At 43.7% G+C, this 25,828-nt stretch overlaps 1 protein-coding gene across 2 annotated transcripts in view; it reads left to right on the forward strand.

The window, feature by feature from the left end:
* Window positions 1-25,828, forward strand: part of SPIDR (scaffold protein involved in DNA repair) — a 1,065,859-nt gene that overhangs the window by 89,140 nt on the left and 950,891 nt on the right. For both annotated transcript variants that reach the window (XM_073631564.1, XM_073631565.1), the window contains exon 4: window positions 18,673-18,858. In XM_073631564.1, the coding sequence (XP_073487665.1) occupies window positions 18,673-18,858 (186 nt within the window). The remainder of the gene's footprint in view (window positions 1-18,672; window positions 18,859-25,828) is intronic.

Genomic DNA, 25,828 nt, shown 5'->3' on the forward strand with positions numbered 1-25,828 from the left:
CATGTTTCGCGGGCAATGGCTGGTGTTGATGCTTCAATCATCATGGCACCATGGTTTATATGGTGTCAGGGTGATTGAAGCACTGGTTAAGCAGGGACCCTGCGGCAAGAGACTCGGGGCTATGGGCCCCAGATTCGGGGCTATAGACCCAATAGCCACCCCCTAGTAACGCCCCTGGTCACGAGTAAAGATGTGCTGTGCTGAGCTCCGCTGGAATATTCCTTACTGGGGCAAGCCATGCAATCAGATCCATTCAAAGTGTCTATTCCAGACCAAATTGAATGGTACCTGGGCCTCGTGTCCGAAGAAACAAGGTCCCCCGATAAAAAGGGGGCCCCAGTCCCTGAAGGTTTTTTAACGGAGCCCACCGTGAGAGGTGAAGATTGGGTCTGTTACCACAGAACCCTGCAGCTGGATAAGGTAAGGGAGATTCTTAAGGAATTTTTCTAATTCATGTGGGTTTTCTCCTTTAAGTAAATGTTGTCATGCCTATAGTCACCACTGGGGCTGTCAAGAGCACGTACTTGTTCCATGCTTGTCAGTCTCGCTCTGTGTACAAGCTGCACGCTTCCTCTGGCCCAGGCTCCAGGTAAAGTTGTGGAAAAGGGTTTTTTTTTTTCTCCTAGGAATGTCCCCCCACCCTGATAGCTTTCCTCCAGGCAGAGGGAGCATGGCGTCAGTCGGTGGTGTGCCACACCGCTCCCGCTGCCATTACGGCGGTTCCCTTCGGTAGCTCTCCTCCTCTCCATCACCCCAGTCCTCCATGCCGTCCGGTCAGGATCGGAGCCCGCTCGTGCTGGAAAGCGATCTATTTTAAAATAGATGAGGGAGGTGGGCGTGGTAGGTGGTCGGAGGAAGGGGCGGGGCTTAGATGCATTGGCGTGCTTCAGTGTCCACAATGCGGGCTGTATGGCTATAAAATGCACCTTTTTTCAGGTGCATTCAGCTGATGGAGGGACATCGAGCAGATGAGTGGCATGTAAGTTATTTGTCATTGTTAGTGACACAGGCATTCCCAGACACATTTACTTAAGTATCAGGCTGAGCTAAATATCAGCGGCAGTTGCTGGACTATTGGTCAGCAGTGGGTGCATTTTTTTAGTAGTACCTCTGCGTTTGTGCTCAGCACTATGACCAGAGGAGGTGGTTCAAATGCCACAAAAACCAAGGACACAAAGGGGTCGCCCTCAGGTCCTAAGGACCCTCCCTCTGCAACACCATCCCGATCTAAGGAGGCTGGTCAGAGTGAGCCATCAGGGTCATCAGGGGCTGCAATTGCTTCCGACACTTCAGCCCCTGTCTATATAACTGAGCAGGTTTTCTCCTCAGCTATGAGTGGTTTAGAGGAAGGACAGTCTATTGACTGGAATGGTACCAGCTGATTGGAGAAAAGCCAATGTAGCACCAATATTTAAAAAGGGCCCAAAAAACATCCCTGGGAATTACAGAACAGTTAGCCTAACATCAATAGTATGTAAACTCTTGGAGGGGATGATAAGGGACTATATACAAGATTTTAGTAATAAGAATGATATCATTAGCAGTAATCAGCATGGATTCATGAAGAATCGTTCTTGCCAAACCAATCTATTAACCTTCTATGAGGAGGTGAGTTGCCATCTAGATAAAGGAAGGCCCGTAGACGTGGTGTATCTGGATTTTGCAAAAGCATTTGACACAGTTCCCCATAAACATTTACTGTACAAAATAAGGTGTGTTGGCATGGACCATAGGGTGAGTGCATGGATTGAAAACTGGCTACAAGGGCGTGTTCAGAGGGTGGTGATAAATGGGGAGTACTCAGAATGGTCAGGGGTGGGTAGTGGGGTTCCCCAGGGTTCTGTGCTGGGACCAATCCTATTTAATTTGTTCATAAACGACCTGGAGGATGGGATAAACAGTTCAATCTCTGTATTTGCAGACGATACTAAGCTAAGCAGGGCAATAACTTCTCCGCAGGATGTGGAAATCTTGCAAAAAGACCTGAACAAATTAATGGGGTGGGCGACTACATGGCAAATGAGGTTCAATGTAGAAAAATGTAAAATAATGCATTTGGGTGGCAAAAATATGAATGCAATCTATACACTGGGGGGAGAACCTCTGGGGGAATCTAGGATGGAAAAGGACCTGGGGGTCCTAGTGGATGATAGGCTCAGCAATGGCATGCAATGCCAAGCTGCTGCTAATAAAGCAAACAGAATATTGGCATGCATTAAAAGGGGGATCAACTGCAGAGATAAAACGATAATTCTCCCGCTCTACAAGACTCTGGTCCGCCCGCACCTGGAGTATGCTGTCCAGTTCTGGGCACCAGTCCTCAGGAGGGACGTACTGGAAATGGAGCGAGTACAAAGAAGGGCAACAAAGCTAATAAAGGGTCTGGAGGATCTTAGTTATGAGGAAAGGTTGCGAGCACTGAACTTATTCTCTCTGGAGAAGAGACGCTTGAGAGGGGATATGATTTCAATTTACAAATACTGTACTGGTGACCCCACAATAGGGATAAAACTTTTTCGTAGAAGAGAGTTTAATAAGACTCGTGGCCACTCATTACAATTAGAAGAAAAGAGGTTTAACCTTAAACTACGTAGAGGGTTCTTTACTGTAAGAGCGGCAAGGATGTGGAATTCCCTTCCACAGGCGGTGGTCTCAGCGGGGAGCATTGATGGCTTCAAGAAACTATTAGATAATCACCTGAATGACCGCAATATACAGGGATATGTAATGTAATACTGACACATAATCACACACATAGGTTGGACTTGATGGACTTGTGTCTTTTTTCAACCTCACCTACTATGTAACTATGTAACTATGTAACTATGATTAGTGGCTTTAATCATGTCTTCACAGAGTGGAAGAAAATGCATTAGGTTCCCTCAAACGGAGGAACTGTAGGAGGCGAAGATGATTCCCCCTCAGGGGACCATGAACAGGCTGATGATTCCTCTTATGAGGAATCAAGTGGGGAAGGACCCTCTACAGCTTCACATGCTGAGAAGTTGCTGGTGCATTCTCTTACTGAAATGGTCCGCTCCATATTTAAGCTACCTTTAACGGAGTCGGTTGAAGAGCCCACTTCCTGTTTGGGTTCACTAAAGCCTCCGCAAGCCTTGCGTGCCTTTCCTGTCCATTCATTACTAGAAAAGCTTATGTATTCTGAGTGGAATCACCCAGATAAGCACTTTTTCCCTCCTAAAAAGTTTTCAACACTTTATCCTATGGAGGAAAAATGTACTAAGATGTGGAGTATATCAGCAATTGACGCTGCTATATCCTCTGTGAAGTTTGACTTGTCCGGTTGACAATGCGCAAATGCTTATGGATCCAGCTGATAAAAAATTGGAATTCCTGTTGAAAAACATTTTCTCCCTGGCAGATTCAGTGGCTCAACCTGCAGTGGCGGCAATTGGGGTATGTCAGTCCTTGAGAGACCATTTGAAACAGGTACTCAAGGTGTTCCCTGAACAGCAGGCCTATGAATTAGCTGAGCTGCCAGCAGCTTTGTGCTTTGCAATTGACTCAATCAGAGATTCTGTTCTTCAAACCTGTCGCCTTACGCTTGGGTTGGTACATATGCGTAGAATTTTATGGTTGAAAAGTTGGTCAGCCGAAGCACCATGCAAAAAGCTCCTGGCTGGTTTTCCTTTCCGCGGTGAAAAGCTGTTTGGGGAGGATTTGGACAAATATATCCAAAAAATATCAAGTGGGAAAAGTACCCTTTTGCCAATTAAGAAAAGAGTAAACGTCCCTCAATTAAACTGGCTCTTTCTCCAGTGCCAGGGGCATCAGCCTCCAAGCAGTCGCGACGGCCTCCCTCGTCAGGTTCAAGAGGTAAACCTCAGAGTCAACCCCAGGGACAAAAGAAGTCCTGGGGGAGGAAACCCGCAAGACAGAACGCTAAAGCCTCTTTATGAAGGAGCGCCCCCGCTCGCTCGATTGGGGGGAAGACTTCTGCAGTTCTCAGAGGTCTGGCAGGAAGAGTTTTGGGACAGATGGGTGGTCTCCACAATAGCTCTAGGTTACAAACTAGAGTTCCCGTCTCCTCGTTTCCTCAGGTCAAATGTCCCCAAAGATCCAGAGAAAAAGAAGTTTCTCTTTCTAGCGTTAGACTGACTTTTGTCGCAAAAAGTGATCATGGTGGTTCCCGTGGAAGAGCAGGGGTCATGGTTTTATTCAAACCTTTTTTTACGGTACCAAAGCCAAGTGGGGATGTCAGACCCATTCTAGATCTCAAAGATCTAAACTGGTTTCTGAAGATTTGCTCTTTTCGCATGGAATCAATCAGATAACCAGTCTCTATCCTACAAGGGGGAGAGCTTCTGGCATCAATCGATATCAAGGATGCATACCTGCATGTACCTATTTTCCCCACTCACCAGAAGTTATTTGCGTTTCGAAGTAGAAAAGCTTCATTTTCAGTTATAACAATAATAGCATACCTGGACGACCTGCTCTTAATAGACTGGTCGGTAATCCGCTTGGACCAAAGCGTGGTCACCACAGTCAACTACCTGGAATATCTAGGTTGGGTCATCAACCTAGAGAAATCTTCTTTAAAGCCAGTAAGAAGATTAGTGTATTTGGGTCTGGTCATAGATACAGCCCAGAAGAAGGTGTTTTTACCCCAAGCAAAGATCAGTGCCATAAAGGAGCTGGTCCCAGGGGTCAGGGCAAAGAAGGGTCCTTCCATTCCCCTTTATATGAGGTTGTTGGGGAAGATTGTGGCTTCATTCGAAGCAGTTCCCTATGCTCCGTTTCATTCAAGACTGCTGCAAAACAGTATCCTATCGGCCTGGAACAAGAAGATTGAGGCACTAGATTTTCCAATGCGTTTGTCGCAAAAAGTGCACCAGAGCCTCAGTTGGTGGAGTATATCCGAGAATCTGCAGAAGGGGAAATCCTTCTTACCAGTTACCTGGAAGGTGGTAACAACAGATGCCAGCCTTTCAGATTGGGGAGCAGTCCTGGAAGAAGCGTCTGTCCAAGCGAAATGGTCCAGAACAGAAAGGACCTTGCCCATCAACATTCTAGCGATTCGGGCAGCGCGTCTAGCCCTAAGGGCCTGGACATTCAGGTTGCAGAATTCTCCTGTCAGGATTCAATCCGACAATGCCACAGCAGTGGCTTATATCAATCACCAAGGGGGCACCAGATATCAGGCAGCCCAGGGAGAGGTAAACCATATCCTAACCTGGGCAGAAAAAAACATGTGCCGTGCATTTCGGCAATCTTCATTCCAGGGGTAGAGAACTGGCAGGCAGACTACTTAAGTCGCCAGCAGTTGTTCCTGGGGGAATGGTCCCTTCACCCCGACATCTTCCTGGCTATATGCCAAAGATCGGGGATCCTGGATGTAGATCTGTTTGCGTCCAGGTTCAACAACAAAGTCGACAACTTTGTGTCCAGAACAAGGGATCCATTCTCATGCGGAACAGATGCGTTGGTGACCCCGTGGGATCAGTTCTCACTGATTTATGCATTCCCTCCTATTCTGCTACTATCTCGACTTCTTTGCAGGATCAAGTGGGAAAGGAAGTCGGTAGTTCTTGTGGCCCCAGCGTGGCCCAGAAGATCTTGGTATGCAGAAATAGTAAAGATGGTGGTAGGGGCCCCATGGCCCCTACCACCACGTCCAGACCTGCTATCGCAGGGACCAGTGTTCCATCCTACTTTACAAACGCTAAATTTAACGGTTTGGCTATTAAAACCCACATTCTAAAGAATTGTGGGCTTTCCATCTCAGTGATACCTACCTTGATTAATGCAAGGAAGCCAGCTTCCAGAGTCATTTATTATAGAGTCTGGAAGGCATATGTTTCTTGGTGTGAATCCAGGGGTTGGCATCCTAGGAAGTATGTCGTAGGTAGAATTCTTGCCTTTCTGCAAATGGGGCTAGAGATGAAACTGGCCTTGAGTACTATCAAGGGCCAGGTCTTGGCCTTATCAGTATTGTTTCAACGTCCGCTTGCTTCGCATTCTTTGAGCCAAAGCTTTATACAGGGGGTAACGCGGCTTATTCCACCGGTTAGGGCACCCCTGAACCCTTGGGACTTGAATTTAGTTCTGTCGGCATTACAGAAACAGCCTTTTGAGCCGATACAACATCCTTTGGTCCTTTTGACAAGGAAGCTAGTTTTTCTGGTAGCCATTTCTTCTGCAAGAGTTGGCGGCTCTTTCTTGCAAAGAGCCATATTTAATTGTTCACAAGGATAGAGTAGTATTGCATCCTCATCCTAGTTTTCTGCCAGGGTGGTTTCAGGTTTTCACCTAAACCAGGATATTGTTTTACCTTCATTTTGTCCAGAACCCTGCAAGGAAGAAAAATCACTACACTCTTTGGATGTAGTGAGAGCAGTCAAGATCTATTTGAAGGCGACTGCTCAGATTCGGAAAACAGATGTTTTGTTCATGTTGCCTGAAGATCCTAGGAAAGGACAGGCAGCATCAAAATCCACTATTGCCAAATGGATTTGGCAGGTAATTATTCAAGCTTATGGCTTGAAGAGGAAGGTTCCACCTTTTCAGGTCAAAGTGCACTCCACCAGGGCTGCACCCTACTTTTGTTTGTCCCCTCCCCTCAGGTGGCATTACTCTGGGGCATCCCATACAGTTATTACTGTGGCTCTGTGTCCCTTGATGTACGATAAAGAAAATAGGATTTTTATAACAGCTTACCTATAAAATCCTTTTCTTGGAGTACATCACGGGACACAGAGGTCCCTCCCCTCTTTCCTTTCCTCTTTCGTGTATTGCTTTGCTACAAAACTGAGGTACTCCTGGTAAGTGGAGGGGGGTTATATGGAGAATTGAACTTCCTGTTTAGGGTGTGCCAGTGTCCATCACTTGAAGGTGCCATACCATATAACCCATACAGTTATTACTTTGGCTCTGTGTCCCGTGATGTACTCCAAGAAAAGGATTTTACAGGTAAGCTGTTATAAAAATCCTATTTTTTTAATTGGAATTTTATTAAACATTCACACCATATTATTCCAGCCTTCACTACTTATTGGCCCTATTTCACTTCCAATCCATCCTTTTCTTTTTTCCTGTTCCATCTTTATCCCCCTTGTAAGTAAATCAAAAAGAAATCCTAAGCGCCACTCCTATAACGTGATAATGGGAAGCCTAAAAAGCTGCTGACACTAATCACAGTCCTACATGTGTATCAATACATTTAAACCATCAACTGTGCAGCGCTTAAAAATAAACTCACTAAAGTGCATACAGTGGATATAAAAAGTCTATATACCCCTGTTAAAATATCAGGTTTCTGTGATGTAAAAAAATGAGACAAAGATAAATAATTTCAGAACTTTTTCCACCTTTTAATGTGACCTATAAACTCTACAACTCATTTGAAAAACAATCTGAAATCTTTTAGCGTGCCTCTGATTAACCCCAAATAAAGTTCAACTGTTCTAGTAGGTCTTTCCTGACATTTTCTTAGTCACATTCACAGAGAGCTTCCAAATCATCAAAGGGATTTCATTATTAGAAGGTATCAGTCAGGAGAAGGCTACAAAAGAATTTCCAAGGCATTAGATATACCATGGAACACAGTGAAGACAGTCATCATCAAGTGGAGAAAATATAGCACAACAGTGACATTACCAAGAACTCAACGTCCCTCCAAAATTGATGAAAAGACAAGGAGGAAACTGGTCAGGGAGGCTGCCAAGAGACCTACAGCTAATTTTTTTAAATCAAAATGAATTTTATTGAGAAAAAACACATCTGGACAAACACACATACGATCAATAGGAGTATATATCTGAAGTTACATACACAATATCTTTCTGTTCTAATATCTTAAGCATTCACTATTATGTAGTTAAACCAGGTTGCTTTGGGCCTGAGGGCCGCGTTTAACCTAATGTAACATGTCAATAAATTATAAAACAAAGGTATATAACCTGGATATTTTATGCATCTGTGATCTATTAGTAGGTCAATATTGTTGTGTGACCAGAAAAAAAAGGAAAAAAAAAAGGAGAGTAAAACAGATATATCCTTAATGGATGTATACAACCTAATGTTAACCAACTATTCAAAATATAAGTTATGTCCACTCCTACCATACTTTTCCTGCAGCACATTGCAAGACTACGGTGCAGCTTGTAAGTTAAATCACCCATGTACCCTGTGTGTACTCTACATTTGTAGCAGTCTGTCTTTTACTAATTGAGTTGGTCCCTAGTCCCGGAGTATCTAACCAAGATTGCCACATTGAATAAAACTTTTTCAGGGCATTACGATGTTGATAGGTAATCTTTTCGCGTATAAGCAAGTTATTTACCAATTTCACCCATTGTTCGCCTGTTGGTACCCTCGAGGTGATCCATAGCCTTGCAATTGCTTTACGAGCTATATACAATAGTCGTAATATGGCAGTGTGACCATTGGGAGAGAGTAAGGGGACCTCCAGGGCACCAAGCAGGCATATCACTGGATCCTTTATAATCGGAAATTGGAATACCTGTGAAATAGTATTGAAAACATAGCTCCAATATCTGAAAAGTTTTGGGCATTTCTACATCATGTGTAATAAATCACCATTATGGGTGCCGCATTTTGGGCATAGTGGAGTATCTCTAAGTCCCCATTTGTGCAAACGAACCGGGGTTCTGTATGCTCTATGTAGTAGATAGAGATGGGATAATCTCTGCGATGCCGATACCGAAACAAGTGGAGCAGAAGTTAGACATAACTCCCAGGTGTCTCCGTCCATAGGACCCAGATCTCGTTCCCATCCCTTTCTACAGGTTAAGCAACCTGATATATACTCTGGAAATCATACCCTTTCTCTCATCTGTTGACAATACATCATTCATTAATGGATGCACCATCACCCCCAGCGGAGACACCCTACCCTGACTATGAATAGCATGCCTCAGCTGGAGGTATCTATAAAACTGTGTTCTAGGAAGGCAAAATTCCTCACTAAGTTCCGTAAAGGATTTGAGTGTGGTTCCGGAAAACAACAGGGCAATATAATGAACGCCTGCAGCCTCCCAGGAGCGGGAATCCTCTAGTTTGAGAAGCTCTTTAAAGTATACATTCCTCCATATAGGAGTCCAAGAACACACCCCCTTAATATGGAGAAGAGATCTAACATACTTCCAGAGAGTATTTAGTAGAGTGATGGTGGGAAGCGAATATGACAAATGTGTGAATCCTGCTTCCAGATGAGCCAGTACTGGGAGACTGGACCCATCCGGAAGCAACAGGGATCTAATAGGGTCCGAAGGGTCCACCTCCCCCCAGTTATTCAATTGTTGCAACTGGGAGGCTACAAAGTAGTACCTGGGGTGTGGGACTGCCATACCTCCTTGGTCCTTAGCAAGTTGCAATGAATGCATACTAATACGTGCCTGTTGGATACCCCAAATTAGGTCCCTGAACTGAGCGTCTATACGTGTAAACCACTTGTGAGTTATCCATATTGGGGAGTTGTGGAATATATAAAGAAGTTGGGGGGCCCATACCATTTTAATTAAGTTTACTCTCCCTGTCACAGATAGGGGCATTTTTTCCATGCAACACATTTCACTTTAAATTTTTGGAGTAGTGTGGACATGTTCAGGTCTAAGTACTGAGTAGGATCTGGTGAAATTTGTATACCTAGATAACGGAACTCCTCAGTTACCACAATATCTTTTGAACACGCAGGCAGAGGCTTTGGTAATGGCTCTAGGGGCAATAACACTGACTTGTTCCAATTGATGCTAAAACCCGATAGCTTCCCAAAGTCAATGATCAGGTTCATTACGTTTTGCAATGAGCTATCAGTATCTCCCAGGTATATTAAGGTATCGTCTGCGTATAAGGATACTTTATCGTGATTAGAGCCGCGCCGAAACCCTACAATATCCTGTGAGGTCCTGATATGTATAGCCAGAGGCTCCAAGGCTAGGGCAAACAGCAGGGGGGATAAAGGACACCCCTGCCGTGTGCCTCTGTGGAGTTGAAATGGAGATGATATATCTCTATAGCTCTATTACCCGGATTATCAGCAGGAATCTGTATATTAAGAAATAGTCTTCGTAAGTTTTGGGATGTGGATCTTGTTGGTATGAAACCTGATTGGTCCCTGTGGATTATTTTCTGTATACACTTGGCTAGCCTGTTCGCCAGAACCCTGACCAACAGCTTGACGTCAAACGTAAGTAATGAAATAGGTCTGTACGAGTCCGGCGAAGAGGGATCTTTACCGGGCTTTAACAGCACCACTATAAGGGCTTCATTCATAGAGGCAGGTAAAGTACCAGTCTCAAATGCCAAATTATAAACTTTTAGTAGTATGGGGATCAACTGCGTCGAGTATCGCTTGTATACTTCTGCCAGGAGACCATCAGCTCCAGGTGCCCGACTGTTTTGTGTATGTGCCAAAACCTCCAACAACTCCTCCTCAGTAAGGGGAGCATTCAGCAGGGATGCATCCGAGGATGATAAGCAGGGCAAGGGGTATTTATCTAAGAACAAACAGATATCCTTCATGTGAGGGTTGGACTTTGGACGTATAAACCTCTTGAAAAAAACCCTTGAAAACTTCCATAATATCTTTGGTGGGATGGTGAAATGTTCCTTGCTTGTCAATCACTGTACCTATGTGTGAGGATGGCTGCTGCGATTTAGCCAATATTGCTAGCATATGACCTGTATTTTCCCCTACATCAAAATAAGTCTGCTGTAGGAAAAAACATTTATTCTCTGCTAACTGTAATGAAAGATCCTTAAGCATGGATTGGGCAGCTAACCATGATCTTTTGGTGTCATCAGTGGGGTCAGCTATATATTTTGCTTCTGACTGCTGTGCCATGTCTAGAACTGAATTCTCCCATTCTTTGGTAGATGTTTTAATGTGGGATATCACTCTATTGAATTGACCATGTAAAAAATGCTTTTACCGTCTCCCAGACTATATCTATAGTGGTTGAGCCTATATTCTGTTTAAAAAAATTTGAGAAGTTCTGGGACTAGGTCAGGTTCTGGAATAAGAGACAACCATAGGGGATTGAGTTTCCAAAGTGTGTTGCATTTGGTCACCCCTACCCGGATATCTACCGAAAGTGGGGAGTGGTCAGATACTTGTCTAGGGTGGTATTGCAAGGACTCTAACAGTGGTAAGAAAAGGTCATTTCCTAATCCAAAGTCAATTCTAGATAGCCCTCTTATCGAGGCTGACTGGCATGAATATACCTTAGCATCTGGATTGCGTGTCCTCCAAACATCAACTAGGCCCATCTCTGAGACAAGATGAGCAAACTGGGTAAGCCCATGACGTCTCTGGGCGCCATCTCTTGTCCGAGCATGTAACTTATCCCTTTCATGATCGACATAATTATTGAAATCTCCCACGACTAGGATCGGCACACCCGGACCCTACAGCAACATTAAAGGAGCTGCAGGAATATCTTGCAAGTACTGGCTGTAAGGTGCATGTGACAACAATCTCCCGTATTCTTATGTCTGGGCTTTGGGTTAGAGTGGCAAGACGGAAGTCTTTTCTTACAGAAAAACTTCTTTTTAAGAAAAACATCCAAGCCCGGATACATTTTGCAAAAGCACATCTGAAGTCTCCCAAAAGCATGTGGAAAAACGTGTTATGGTCTGGTGAAACCAAGGTTGAACACTTTGGCCATAATTCCAAAAGATATGTTTGGTGCAAAAACAACACTGCACATCGCCAAAAGAACATCATACCCACTGTAAAGCATGGTGGTGGCAGCATCATGCTTTGGGGCTGTTTTTCTTCAGCTGGAACGGGGGCCTTAGTCAAGGTAGAGGGAATTATAAACAGTTCCAAATACCAGTCAATATTGGCACAAAACCTCCAGGCTTCTGCTAGAAAGCTGAACATGAAGAGGAACTTCATCTTTCAGGATGACAACGACCCAAAGCATGCATCCAAAGCAACAAAGGAATGGCTTCACCAGAGGAAGATTAAAGTTTTGGAATGACCCAGCCAGAGCCCAGACCGGAATCCAATTGAAAATCTGCTAGAAAGCTGAACATGAAGAGGAACTTCATCTTTCAGGATGACAACGACCCAAAGCATACATCCAAAGCAACAAAGGAATGGCTTCACCAGAGGAAGATTAAAGTTTTGGAATGACCCAGCCAGAGCCCAGACCTGAATCCAATTGAAAATCTGTAGGGTGATCTGAAGAGGGCTGTGCACAGGAGATGCCCTCGCAATCTGACAGATTTGGAGTGTTTGCAAAGAAGAGTGGGCAAATAATGGCAAATCTAGATGTGCCATGCTGATAGACTCATACCCAAAAAGACTGAGTGCTGTAATAAAATCAAATGGTGCTTCAACACAGTATTAGTTTAAGGGTGTGCACACTTTTGCAACCGTATTATTTTATTTTTTTTATTTTTACTTCCCTCCACCTAAAAGATTTCAGTTTGTTGTTCAATTGAGTTGTACAGGTTATAGGTCACATTAAAGGTGAAAAAAGCTCTGAAATGATTTATCTTTGTCTCATTTTTTTTATCACAGAAACCTGACATTTTAACAGGGATGTGTAGACTTTTTATATCCACTGTATATCGTGAAAATATATAAGGATTCTGATGATACCAAAAATATCACTTCATATGTGAAAACAATACTGATCATGCAGTGCATAAACACTTATATTTTGTAAAACAAAATAAAAAAGGATCTAGGATGTGTATCACCACAGGTGCTCCCCCTCTGCAGGAATATTCTCATCTGGATCAGTGTGACCACTACAGCTAAGTAGGGTCAAAAACAGCTTTCTAGCCTCACCATGGGCTATAACAAGACAACTCCAGGGCTCCTTTCCTCTCCTTGCTTCCTGGTGGCCAGTGATTACCATTGATAAATAGTAGAGAAAGAAAATCGATATTTGTTATATCATTTAAAAATCACTTATTTGCATACAAAACAGTAACCAGGTACTCACATTTTTCTGGTGCTACAAGCCTACCAGTCTGTAAACAGCAAAGATAAAATCCATGTTTGGGAATTACCTCTCCAATTCACACAAGCCCCATCGGCACTTCTCATGGAAATAACTAACTCCACTCTAGTTCCTAGTAATGCGATCATCCTTGCCCCTCCCCATCGCGTTTCAGTACAGGGTCTTGTATCTTCCTCAGGGGGATTTCTCAAGAATATCTCAGAGAAATCCCCCCCGAGGAAAATACAAAACCCTGTATCGATATACGTTGGGGGGGGGCACATACGTGCCATTGCTTCAGTTTGTGTCAGTGCGCGTGTGTATATACAGTCAGGTCCATAAATATTCTAATCTTTTTGGCTCTATACATAACCACAATTGATTTAAAATGAAACAAACCAGATGTGCTTTAACTGCAGACTTTCAGCTTCAATTTGAGGGTATATACATCCAAATCAGGAGAACGGTGTAGGAATTACAACAGTTTGTATATGTGCCTCCCACCTTTTAAGGGACCATTGGCTGCTCAGCTGTTCCGTGGCCAGGTGTGTGTTGTTCCCTCATTATCCCATTTACAAGGAGCAGCTAAAAGGTCCAGAGTTAATTTCAAGTGTGCTATTTGCATTTGGAATCTGTTGCTGTCAACTCTCAATATGAGATCCAAAGAGCTGTCACTATCAGTGAAGCAAGCCATCATTAGGCTGAAAAAACAAAACAAACCCATCAGAGAGATAGCAAAAACATTAGGTGTTGGCAAATCAACTGTTTGGAACATCCTTAAAAAGAGAGAACGCACCGGTGAGCTCAGCAACACCAAAAGACCCGGAAGACCACGGAAAACAACTGTGGTGGATGACCGAAGAATTCTTTCCCTGGTGAAAAAAACACCCTTCACAACAGTTGGCCAGATCAAGAACACTCTCCAGGAGATAGGTGTATGTGTGTCAAAGTCAGCAATCAAGAGAAGACTTCACCAGAGTGAATACAGAGGGTTCACCACAAGATGTAAACCATTGGTGAGCCTCAAAAACAGGAAGGCCAGGTTAGAGTTTGCCAAACAACATCTAAAAAAGCCTTCACAGTTCTGGAACAACATCCTATGGACAGATGAGACCAAGATCAACTTGTACCAGAGTGATGGGAAGAGAAGAGTATGTGGAAGGAAAGGAACTGCTCATGATCCAAAGCATACCACCTCATCAGTTATGCATGGTGTTGGTAGTGTCATGGCGTGGGCATGTATGGCTGCCAATGGAACTGGTTCTCTTGTATTAGTGATGTGACTGCTGACAAAAGCAGCAGGATGAATTCTGTAGTGTTTCGGGCATTATTATCTGCTCAGATTCAGCAAAATGCTTCAGAACTCATTTGACGGCGCTTCACAGTGCAGATGGACAATGACCCGAAGCATACTGCGAAAGCAACCAAAGAGTTTTTTAAGGGAAAGAAGTGGAATGTTATGCAATGGCCAAGTCAATCACCTGACCTGAATCCGATTGAGCATGCATTTTACTTGCTGAGGAGAAAACTGAAGGGAAAATGCCCCAAGAAGAAGCAGGAACTGAAGACAGTGGCAGTAGGGGCCTGGCAGAGCATCACCAGGGATGAAACCCAGCGTCTGGTGATGTCTATGCTTTCCAGACTTCAGGCTGTAATTGACTGCAAAGGATTTGCAACCAAGTATTAAAAAGTGAAAGTTTGATGGATGATTGTTAATCTGTCCCATTTCTTTTGGTCCCTTAAAAAGTGGGAGGCACATATACAAACTGTTGTAATTCCTTTTCATTTCAAATCCATTGTGGTGGTGTATAGAGCCAAAAAGATTAGAATTGTGCTGATGTCCCAATATTTATGGACCCGAGGGGACGGAAAGTATTCAGACCCCCTTAAATTTTTAACTGTTTGTTATATTGCAGCCATTTGCTAAAATCGTTTAAGTTCATTTTTTTCCTCATGAATGTACACACAGCACCCCATATTGACAGAAAAACACAGAATTATTGAGATTTTTGCAGATTTATTAAAAAAGAAAAACTGAAATATCACATGGTCCTAAGTATTCAGACCCTTTGCTCAGTATTTAATAGAAGCACCCTTTTGATCTAATACAGCTATGAGTCTTTTTGGGAAAGATGCAACAAGTTTTTCACACCTGGATTTAGGGATCCTCTGCCATTCCTCCTTGCAGATCCTCTCCAGTTCTGTCAGGTTGGATGGTAAACGTTGGTGGACAGCCATTTTTAGGTCTCTCCAGAGATGCTCAATTGGGTTTAAGTCAGGGCTCTGGCTGGGCCATTCAAGAACAATCACGGAGTTGTTGTGAAGCCACTCCTTCATTATTTTAGCTGTGTGCTTAGGGTCATTGTCTTGTTGGAAGGTAAACCTTTCGGCCCAGTCTGAGGTCCTGAGCACTCTGGAGAAGGTTTTCGTCCAGGATATCCCTGTACTTGGACACATTCATCTTTCCCTCGATTGCAACCAGTCGTCCTGTCCCTGCAGCTGAAAAACACCCCCACAGCATGATGCTGCCACCACCATGCTTCACTGTTGGGACTGTATTGGACAGGTGATGAGCAGTGCCTGGTTTTCTCCACACATACCGCTTAGAATTAAGGCCAAAAAGTTCTATCTTGGTCTCATCAGGCCAGAGAATCTTATTTCTCAACATCTTGGAGTCCTTCAGGTGTTTTTTGGCAAACTCCATTCGGGCTTTCATGTGTCTTGCACTGAGGAGATGCTTCCATTGGGCCACTCTGCCATAAAGGCCTGACTGGTGGAGGGCTGCAGTGATGGTTGACTTTCTACAACTTTCTCCCATCTCCTGACTGCATCTCTGGAGCTCAGCCACAGTGATCTTTGGGTTCTCCTTGACCTCTTTCACCATGGCTCTTCTCCCCCGATAGCTCAGTTTGGCCGGACGGCCAGCTCTAGGAAGGGTTCTGGTCGTCCCAAACATCTTCCATTTAAGGATTGTGGAGGCCACTGTGCTCTTAGGAACCTTAAGTGCAGCAGAAATTTTTTGTAACCTTGGCCAGATCTGTGCCTTGCCACAATGCTGTCTCTGAGCTCTTCAGGCAGTTCCTTTGACCTCATGATTCTCATTTGCTCTGACATGCACTGTGAGCTGTAAGGTCTTATATAGACAGGTGTGTGGCTTTCCTAATCAAGTCCAATCAGTATAATCAAACAGCTGGACTCAAATAAAGGTGTAGAACCATCTCAAGGATGATCAGAAGAAATGGACAGCACCTGAGTTAAATATATGAGTGACACAGCAAAGGGTCTGAATACGTAGGACCATGTGATATTTCAGTTTTTTCTTTTTTAATAAATCTGCAAAAATGTCAACAATTCTGTGTTTTTCTGTCAATATGGGGTGCTGTGTGCACATTAACCACTTCCCGACCGCCGCACGACTATATACGTCCTAATTTTGAACAGGGATATCTTTGTTATGGCAGCAGTTAGCTGCCATAACCCCGTTATCCCCGTTTTCGTGCGGCGGCCGGCTTTCAGATAAAAGTGGTCCCTGCGGCGGATTCGCCGCGAGATCACTTTTATCGGTGGCGGGAGAGGGGCCCCCCCCCTCCCGCCGCGATCCGGTGCCCTCCGCCGCTTACCGGAGCCGTCGGTAGCGGCAGAGGCGATCGCATCCTGCTCAGTGGTTTGTCTGGAGACGAGTGAGGCCAAGATGGCGCTCCCTCGTTTCCATGACACTGCCGGGCGGAAGCGACGTCAAAACGTCACTTCCGTCCACGCCTCTTAAAGGCATATTTTTTCAAATGTCATTTTTCTAAATGACTTTTTTTTTTTATTGCATTTTAGTGTAAATAAGAGATCTGAGGTCTTTTTGACCCCAGATCTCATATTTAAGAGGTCCTGCCATGCTTTTTTCTATTACAAGGGATGTTTACATTTCTTGTAATAGGAATAAAAGTGACACAATTTTTTTTTTTTTTTTAAACAGTGTAAAAATAAATAAAATATTGTAAAATAAATAATAAAAATAAAAAAAAAATTTTTAAAACCCCCCTGTCCCGACGAGCTCGCACGCAGAAGCGAACGCATACGCGAGTAGCGCCCGCATATGAAAACGGTGGTCAAACCACACATGTGAGGTATCGCCGCGACCGGTAGAGCGAGAGCAATAATTCTAGCCCTAGACCTCCTCTGTAGCGCAAAATATGCAACCTGTAGAATTTTTTAACCGTCGCCTATGGAGATTTTTGAGGGTAAAAGTTTGACGCCATTCCACGAGCGGGCGCAATTTTCAAGCATGACATGTTGGGTATCAATTTACTTGGTGTAACATTATATTTCACAATATAAAAAAAAATTGGGATAACTTTACTGTTGTTTTATTTTTTTATTCAAAAAAGTGAATTTTTTCCAAAAAAAAGTGCGCTTATAAGACCGCTGCGCAAATACGGTGCAAAAAAAAGTATTGCAATGACCGCCATTGTATTCTCTAGGGTGTTAGAAGAAAAACCATATATAATGTTTGGGGGTTCTAAGTAATTTTCTAGCAGAAGAACCTGTTTTAAACATGTAAACACCTAAAATCCAAAACGAGGCTGGTCCTTAAGTGGTTAATGAGGGAAAAAAAATGAACTTAAATGATTTTAGCAAATGGCTGCAATATAACAAAGAGTGAACAATTTAAGGGGGTCTGAATACATTCCGTCCCCACTGTGTGTATATATATATATATATATATATATATATATATATATATATATATATAATGTGTGTGTGTGTGTGTGTGTATGTAAATACAGGGGGTATCTCCTAAACCATGCAGCAGGTTTAGGAGATATCCTGGGTAATCAAAATAAGGTTTAGCGACTAGTCAGATCAGTGGCAATTGAAGGGTGAATTCAAGTGCAACAAAATATCAACAGTAGCAGGTAGATTAGTTCTCAGTGTGGTCTTCCTTTTTTCTGATGCAAGCTTTTTTTTAGAGTGCTCTGAAAAATAATAGACCCTCCAAAGACATTTGTCCCATAATCAGGCAGAGAGCCTCTAGGCCTGACATTTAATAAGGAGAGGGGCTGTGGGTGGGAATTCACAGAATTTTTTTTACTGGGGATAGTCATAGCTGGTACCAGTGGGGTTAAGCCTGTAAGTAGAATTTCCATGAAGACAGTAGGGGGATGAGAGGCAGTTATCAAATGCATGTACATAAAAGAAAAGTAAAAGGTAAACTGGGTCTTTGCATAGCTCCAGTTGGGAGCAGGTGCAATCTCCTGGGCTGACATGGGGGTTTGCAGGTGAACGCAGAGAACCTGCACTAGGTGCTTGGGACTGACTAACCAGAGAGCACTGGCGGAATTACCGGGGTCGCAACAGTCGCACTTGCGACAGGGCCCGGCATTCTGCCACTGTGGGGGGGCCCAGCGGGGTTGCTCTTCACAGGGCTCTGAGCGTGTCTCTCATCTAACAGAGACACCGGCATCGTTTGTTTTATTTCCTTCCCACTGATGGAGGGGGGGTAGTCTGCATTGTGGGGGGGTCTGCACTCATGGAGGGGGGTCTTTCCTCTCAAGCAAAGTCTGTACATCCTTCACCTTAAGCTAACCTTTATGGTTTATGTGCCTTCCTTTTTAGTGTTGTGTATATTTCTCCTCTACAGATCAACTGTTCTCATGTAAAAGTAGCCTTATTTTCAAAGCATTATCAACTGTAATACAGTGATAATCCACAAATAATCCTTTTTTTTATCATCTTCCAGAAACTTCAGCAGATGACTGCGCAAAAGATCCAGCGGATATTGTATGGAGTTCCAGTGACAGCAATTTGTCCAATGATGAGGGTCAAGAGACAGATTCACTACTTGACATCTCTGAACTATCCCCTCAGAGTGCTAGGAGATTGCAGGTTACAGATAAGCTTGTTTCTTTAGAAGGCTGCAGTGGAGGTAAGAGAACTTATTTGATTCTAATGTTTTACTTCTGTTTGCAAATATTTTAAACTGGGGAACTATGAATCGCACTGCAAAATATGTATTTCCTGATTGTACAGGACACAGGCTTCTTTAAATCATTATGATTTGGTTATTTGCAGCTATCTTCAGGTGTTTGGACACTGGCAAAAAAGACTGCAGGGAGAGGACCCCATATAACCTCTTCCATTCCCAGCTAGCCTCAATTTATTGCTAGTGTCCTTGGGTGATGCACCTCTTTACTCTAATAAGAAAAGCCTACCTTCTTCTATGGAGGTTTTTCTCAATAGGAAGGCCATCGGTCCCTGGGGCCTTGGCATTGGGAAAACTAGCCACTGCATTTTCTACTTCCATTAAAGTGAGTGGGGCATTGAGAATTTCTCTCTCTTCTATTGAAATAGCCGGGAGATCAATACTGGCCATGTAACTAGTTAGCTCTGCAAGAGTAAAATCTGCCCTGGAAGTATATAAATCTTGATAATAGAACTTAAAGATAGATATAATTGAACTAGTCTGGTTACAAACCTCCCCCTCTACATTCATTAAAGCTGAAATATGTGTAGGGTTAGATTGGGACCTTACTATCTGAGCCAAAATTCTACCGTTCGCTTCTCCCTTTGCCCAGCTAAGTCTCTTCTGAAAAAAAGTTTATTCCTGGCCCTAGATACCAATAGTTTGTTCAGACTATTTTGAGATGAAAGCCATTCCTGTTTGATATCTGGAGAAGGATTTTGAATATATATGGCTTCCGCCGCGGAGGTGTCAGCCTTCGCCAGCTTGAGCTCTCTACAGGAAGCACTTTTGATAATACTTATATTCTGGATTAACAATCCCCGAAGATAGGTCTTTAGTGCATCTAAGTTGAGGGACCAAAAATCCAGGATACGGTTAGGAATGACGTCCTCCTTAGGAAATAATTCCAACCAAAAGGGATTCAGCCAAGACATATTAGACGCCTGACGCCCTGATGTTAAAGTGACTAACAGAGGAGAATGGTCTGAGATACCTCGAGGTTCGATACTCACATCCAACACATGGTATAAAATCAGCCGAGCACAGAGCCAAATCTATTCTTGATAGTGTGTTATGTGTTTTTAGAATAGCATGTATAGGCATTTTCTTCAGGGTGTAGCTTCCTCCACATATCATACGACATAGTAGTCCAAAGTGGGAGAGGCACTCATTGGTCATTGACCTTGGAGCTGGGCATCTGTCCCACCTCATATCGACAACAGTATTGAAATCCCCAAGTACCAATAATGGTATCTGAGGAGAGACTCCTGCAAAGGAAATAAGCTGACAAATTATTTCTGAATTGTATGGGGGAGGTATATATATAACGGCAAGAATTAACTCAAGATCATCCAGCTTGCATTGTAAAAAAATATATTTGCCATCATCATCTACCATAGTCCTACTGCAGGAGAATACCACACCAGCATAGACCAGGATTGTAACCCCCCTTGAGTGAGAGGTATATAACGAGTGATAAGCCTCTCTAACCGATCGGCGCTTCAGAAACCTGGTCATGTTGGATGTGGCATGTGTCTCCTGCAGACAGACGAGGGCAGGATGAAAGGAAGCAATATACCGTATATACTCGTGTATAAGTCAAATTTTTCAGCCCCTTTTTTGGGGCTGAAAGTGCCCCCTTCGACTTATACACGAGTCACCGCCGTCTGCCTACATGATCAACGTGTCATGCAGGCAGACGGCGGCCAGCGTGTGATACAATCTACTCGGCAGCGGCTCTCACAGTTCAAAAGCCGCGCCTCCTTGTCTGTGATAGGCAGTCAGTGTACAGCCTATCACGGACATTCTCTCATCCTTGTCTGTGGTATGAGGATGAGAGAATGTCCGTGATTGGCTGACCGCTGACTGCTGGGAAATTGAGTTTTTTGGACGAGGAGGCGGCGCGGCTTTTGAACAGTGAATGGCCGCCGAATACTACACGGTGATTGGTGCAGAGCGGCGCACGGAGTATGCACAGGACACAGGTAGGATGAACACACACACAGACACACAGACACATGCACACAGGTACATATGCACATGACAGATACACAGGACACAGGTACATGCACATATACACAGGACACAGGTACATGACACAGGTACATATACACATGACACATATGCACAGGACACATGACACATACGCACAGGACACATGACACATATGCAAAGGACACATGACACATATGCACAGGACACAAGGAGGTATACAGCTGCAGATGGGCATTGTTGACCCTCTTTTTCCACTTACAGTAGCTGTGCATTTCTCACCCTCGTCTTATACTCGGGTCAATAAGTTTTTCCCATTTTTCTGTGGTAAATTAGGGTCTCGACTTATACTCGGAACGACTTATACTCGAGTATATACGGTAGTCAAATATAGATTGTCTTTGTTACCCTGAAAAATCTATATTTAAGATTTTTCATATCTCATAGATATGAGGTGGGTTAAATAAGAGTTCTTTTCGACGAAGAGTGAAAGCTTAAAATATAATAACATTTATTAGGAAGCAGTTGAAAGTCTAGTTAATACACAATCATCTATCTATCGCCTTACACCAAGGCAGAAAATATTAGGTTGAAATAAAGTATTTACAGGAAGGAATATAGGGTATATTCCTCAATACAGTAATCTACACACATATTTAGTTACAAGTAAAAGGGCATTCCTTTCCCATAATTACCCATCCTTACCAAAGCTCCTTTCAGCTTGCTGGTCATCAGAGAGAGAGAGCTTACCTCCCCCTTGGCTCTGAGTATATCAAACCAAGCTGATGTCTCATTGGTTGGCCTAGCTTGGATCATGATTGGAGGGCTTACTCCATAAGTCGGCCCCCTTTCATGCAAATCCTTGTGACTATGTTGGCCAAGTGTGTTAATTGAATTTCCCCAGGAAGTTAGGTGTTGATTATGGGTTGGGCCCCCTCCAATGCATATCCCAACATGGGATCCTTTCAAAGGAGTAGGTGTAAAACAATGGAATTGGCTCTGCATTGTTTGTATATACAAGCCTTGGCCCACATTCTCTGCTCTTAGCAAAAGCTTAAATGAAACTTTTTGTCCGGCTTTCATAGATGCCAGCTAAATGAAATATATTCATCAATACAATATTTTACAGTTATTAATGGATATTTCACATAAACTTATAAGGCAACATCTTTTTAAAGCATTGTTCATACCCCTAACATTCCAAGAAAGTATTCTAATTGATTTACCATAGGTACAATGGCATAAGAACATCACTAGTAAACCAACCTGTACTGTACACAAAAATATGATATATAAATGCAAAACATGAAAATACTCCAAGATGAACCCCCACGTTCCTCAAGGGAAAAAAAGCCACTGATGTAGAAAAAAAAGACATTCAGTGGCTATTGCTGATTAGGCCTCCGACAGCCTGGCTTCAATGAAAAGAAAACAAGGGGGAAAAAAAAAATATATATATCAATGCTCCGTCATTTCATACTGTATACATATATAAATTTACTAAATAAACCTATCACCCCAAAGTCTGAGTTTTAACCTGACCATCAAGCCAGTCCTGTGCTTCCTATGGTGTTTGGAATATTTGTACATTGCCTTCATAGTTCACTCGCAGACGGGCAGGGTATAGCATTGAATATTTAAGCCCTTGGAGTAACAAACGTTTCTCACCTCTTGAAAATTTGCCCTCCATTTCTGAACCTCTGGTGAAAAGTCAGGAAAAAACATAATTTTGGCTCCATTATATTTAATATTTAGGACCCGTGCCTGCCGCAGAATATTTTCTTTGTCTCTATAATTTAGAAGACATATTAAAAAAGGTCGAGCTGTTTTTCCCATTTTCTGAAAACGGGTAGGGACCCGGTGGGCACGTTCTATTATGCGTAACGAAGAGAAATGTTCCTTGCCGAAGATTTCAATAAGCCATCGTTCAGCAAAGCTAACTGGGTCATTACCCTCGGCATTCTCTGGTATGCCCAACACTCGGACATTATTATAGCGTAAACGATTCTCAATGTCTTCAATTTTAGAGATAGTAGTATTTAACTTGTGGGTAGCTGCCTTCATCTCTGTTACCATGGGAGGAAAAGTATCCTCTATGCCACTCACCCTGTTTTCTAAAGTCTTAGTGTGTTCTTGTACTTTTTGGAGGTCCCTACATATAAAGACAACTTCTTCCCGTATGGCCTGAACCTGGCCTGTGAGCACAGAGAGGGAGGAAGAGCAGTGTTGTATCAAAAAATAAACATCCCTTTATGTGTGTTCAAAAGCCTTTCCGACTGTACTCTCGCCTTCAGTTGATTTCTGACTAGGATCTGTTTGGGCGGTTTGAACCGTTAAAGAGTTAGTGTTCATACTCACATTGAGCATAGAAGAGGATGAACTCGGGGGAGGCTTTCATTGTCGCCACAGGGATACGGCGTAGGCTGGGAATCCATCTTAGTGGTTTGTGAGGAGGGCGCTTCTATGCGAGAAACCACCCTGCAGTCCTCCAGTTGTCCATGGTGGCCTGGTCATCATGGCGAGCGGCAATTCCTTTTGCAGTTTCTGCTCTTGTAGTCGCTCTATAAAGAGAAGCAGAGGTAGACCCCACTCCAGCATTTGCTGGTCCTCCAGAATTTGACATAGCTTTACTAGAAGTAGTAATAGTTGTACCTTTACCCTCCTTAATTTTCGACATATTAAATAAAAAAAAAAAAAAAACACACACGGAAATAGGAATAGGAGATATTTTAAACAATCTGTAGGTCTCAACTCCTGTGCGACTCTGCTTCGTGAACTTCGGTATCAGCTCAGTATGAAACAGTACCCAGGTAGTTATTCTCCAAAAAAAAAAAAAAAAGAAGAATTTTAAACAATCTATAGGTCTCAACTTCTCTGCGACTCTGCTTCATAAACTTCTGCTTCGTTAACTTCGGTATCAGCTCAGTATCAAACAGTACCCAGGTAGTTACTCTCCAAAAAAAAAAGAATGTTAAACAATCTATTACCCGATACCACTTTTTTTAGGACCGAGTACAAGTACCGATACTTTTTTTCAAGTACTCGCTGATACCGATTACCGATACCTTTTTTTTAATGTCATGTGACAGTGTTTTTTTTTTTTTTTTTTTTAACAGTGTTTTTTTTTAGGCGGGGGGGGGGGGGGGGGAAGGGGTTGAACGTTGTATGTGTGCATGTTTTTTTTTTTTTATTTACAATTTTTATTTTTTACAATCATTTTTTTTTTTTATTCTTTATTGCAATATGTGTTTTTTTTTTTTTAATCAGCCCTGTTGGGAGGCTTTGGTGAGATATCAGGGGTCTTAACAGACCTCTGATATCTCCCCCTTGAGACAGAGAAAGAGACAGAGGATAGAGATTCCCCAGTCCCTTTCTCTGCAGCCTCAGCTGCACTGAGAATGAATGGAGAGAAGACAGCGGCTCCTCTCCATTCATAAACTGACACATTGTAATCACAGGAGATTACAATGTTTCAGTTATGTGAATGGACAGAGTCAGCTGACTCTGTCTATTCACAAAGGAAGGAGGAGGGGAACGGAGGGGACAGCGGAGAGGCACAGCAGAATGGAGGGGACAGCGGAGAGGCACAGCAGAACGGAGGGGACAGCGGAGGGGGACAGAAAAGGAGAGAGGAACGGAGGGGACAGGAGAGGCACAGATAATGAAAGAGGAACGGAGGGGACAGCGGAGAGGCACAGAGAATGAAAGAGGAACAGAGGGGACAGCGGAGAGGCACAGATAATGAAAGAGGAACGGAGGGGCACAGAGAATGAAAGAGGAATGGAGGGGACAGCGGAGGGGCACAGAGAATGAAAGAGGAACGGAGGGGACAGCGGAGGGGCACAGAGAATGAAAGAGGAACGGAGGGGACAGCGGAGGGGGACAGAAGAGGAGAGAGAAACGGAGGGGGCATGGAGGAGGATGCAGTGACATACAGCGGTGACCGATCACCGCTGTATGTCACTAAAGCAGCTGAAAGCCGTGGGGGGAGAATCTTGTAACTCCCCCACACGCGGATCACAGCTGACTTCCAGGTATCGGGGGAAGCATCGGGAGCATTTGCCCGAGTACAAGTACTTGGGCAAATGCTCGGTATCGGTGCCGATACCGATACTAGTATCGGTATCGGGACAACCCTACAATCTATAGGTCACAGTTTCTCTGCGACTCTGCTTAAAAAACTTCAATATCAGCTCAGTATAAAACAGTACCCAGCAGTACCTAGCTCCCCCACACAGCACCCGATCAACAACCGCAACTGTCCAAAGTGTGGAGGCGGGGGGGCTGACCAGTCAACCAGTCGGCTAGCTTGTCAGTCCAGTGGGATGTTAGTTACAATGTCTATCTCTCAGCAAAAATCACAAACCTCACGGCTGCAGATGGATTGAAGGAGGAGAACCATCTGTCACAGTCATCCACAAGTCCTCTGGAGACTCCCCAGAAAGCAATAAGGCAAAAAGCCAGCAGCCCACTATTTGCAGCCCCAACACAGCACAACAAGCACTGGGACAGCGCAGGCACAGGGAGCCAGCGTAGCACAAGCCGACCAGGACAAACCGTTCAGGTGTGCAGGTTCAGGTATACAGGTATGCAGTGGGGTGCGGTGAGGTGGGCATAGGGATGGACATGAACACCACCTCGGTCACAGCTTTATCGCAACCCCCCCCACCTCACTTTTCTCCTGTTTCTCCCATCAGTCCAGTCAGTGCAGTAGTCAAAGCAGCAAAAGAAGCGACTCAAACAGCGGCTCGATCAGCGGCTCGGTCAGCCTTTTGGTTTCTTTCTTCAATATGGCTCAGACAGCCTAAAATGGCTCATGCAGCATGCATGCTCGTCTTTCAAAACGCTCGTTAACCGTGTTGCTCATTAACCAAGGTTCCACTGTACATATCTCTGTTCATTTAGATACGTAATACCTGCATCTACCCCTGAAGAAGCGAGC

Source organism: Aquarana catesbeiana, linkage group LG05 (assembly GCF_042186555.1).
Source record: "Aquarana catesbeiana isolate 2022-GZ linkage group LG05, ASM4218655v1, whole genome shotgun sequence".
Lineage (NCBI taxonomy): Eukaryota > Metazoa > Chordata > Amphibia > Anura > Ranidae > Aquarana > Aquarana catesbeiana.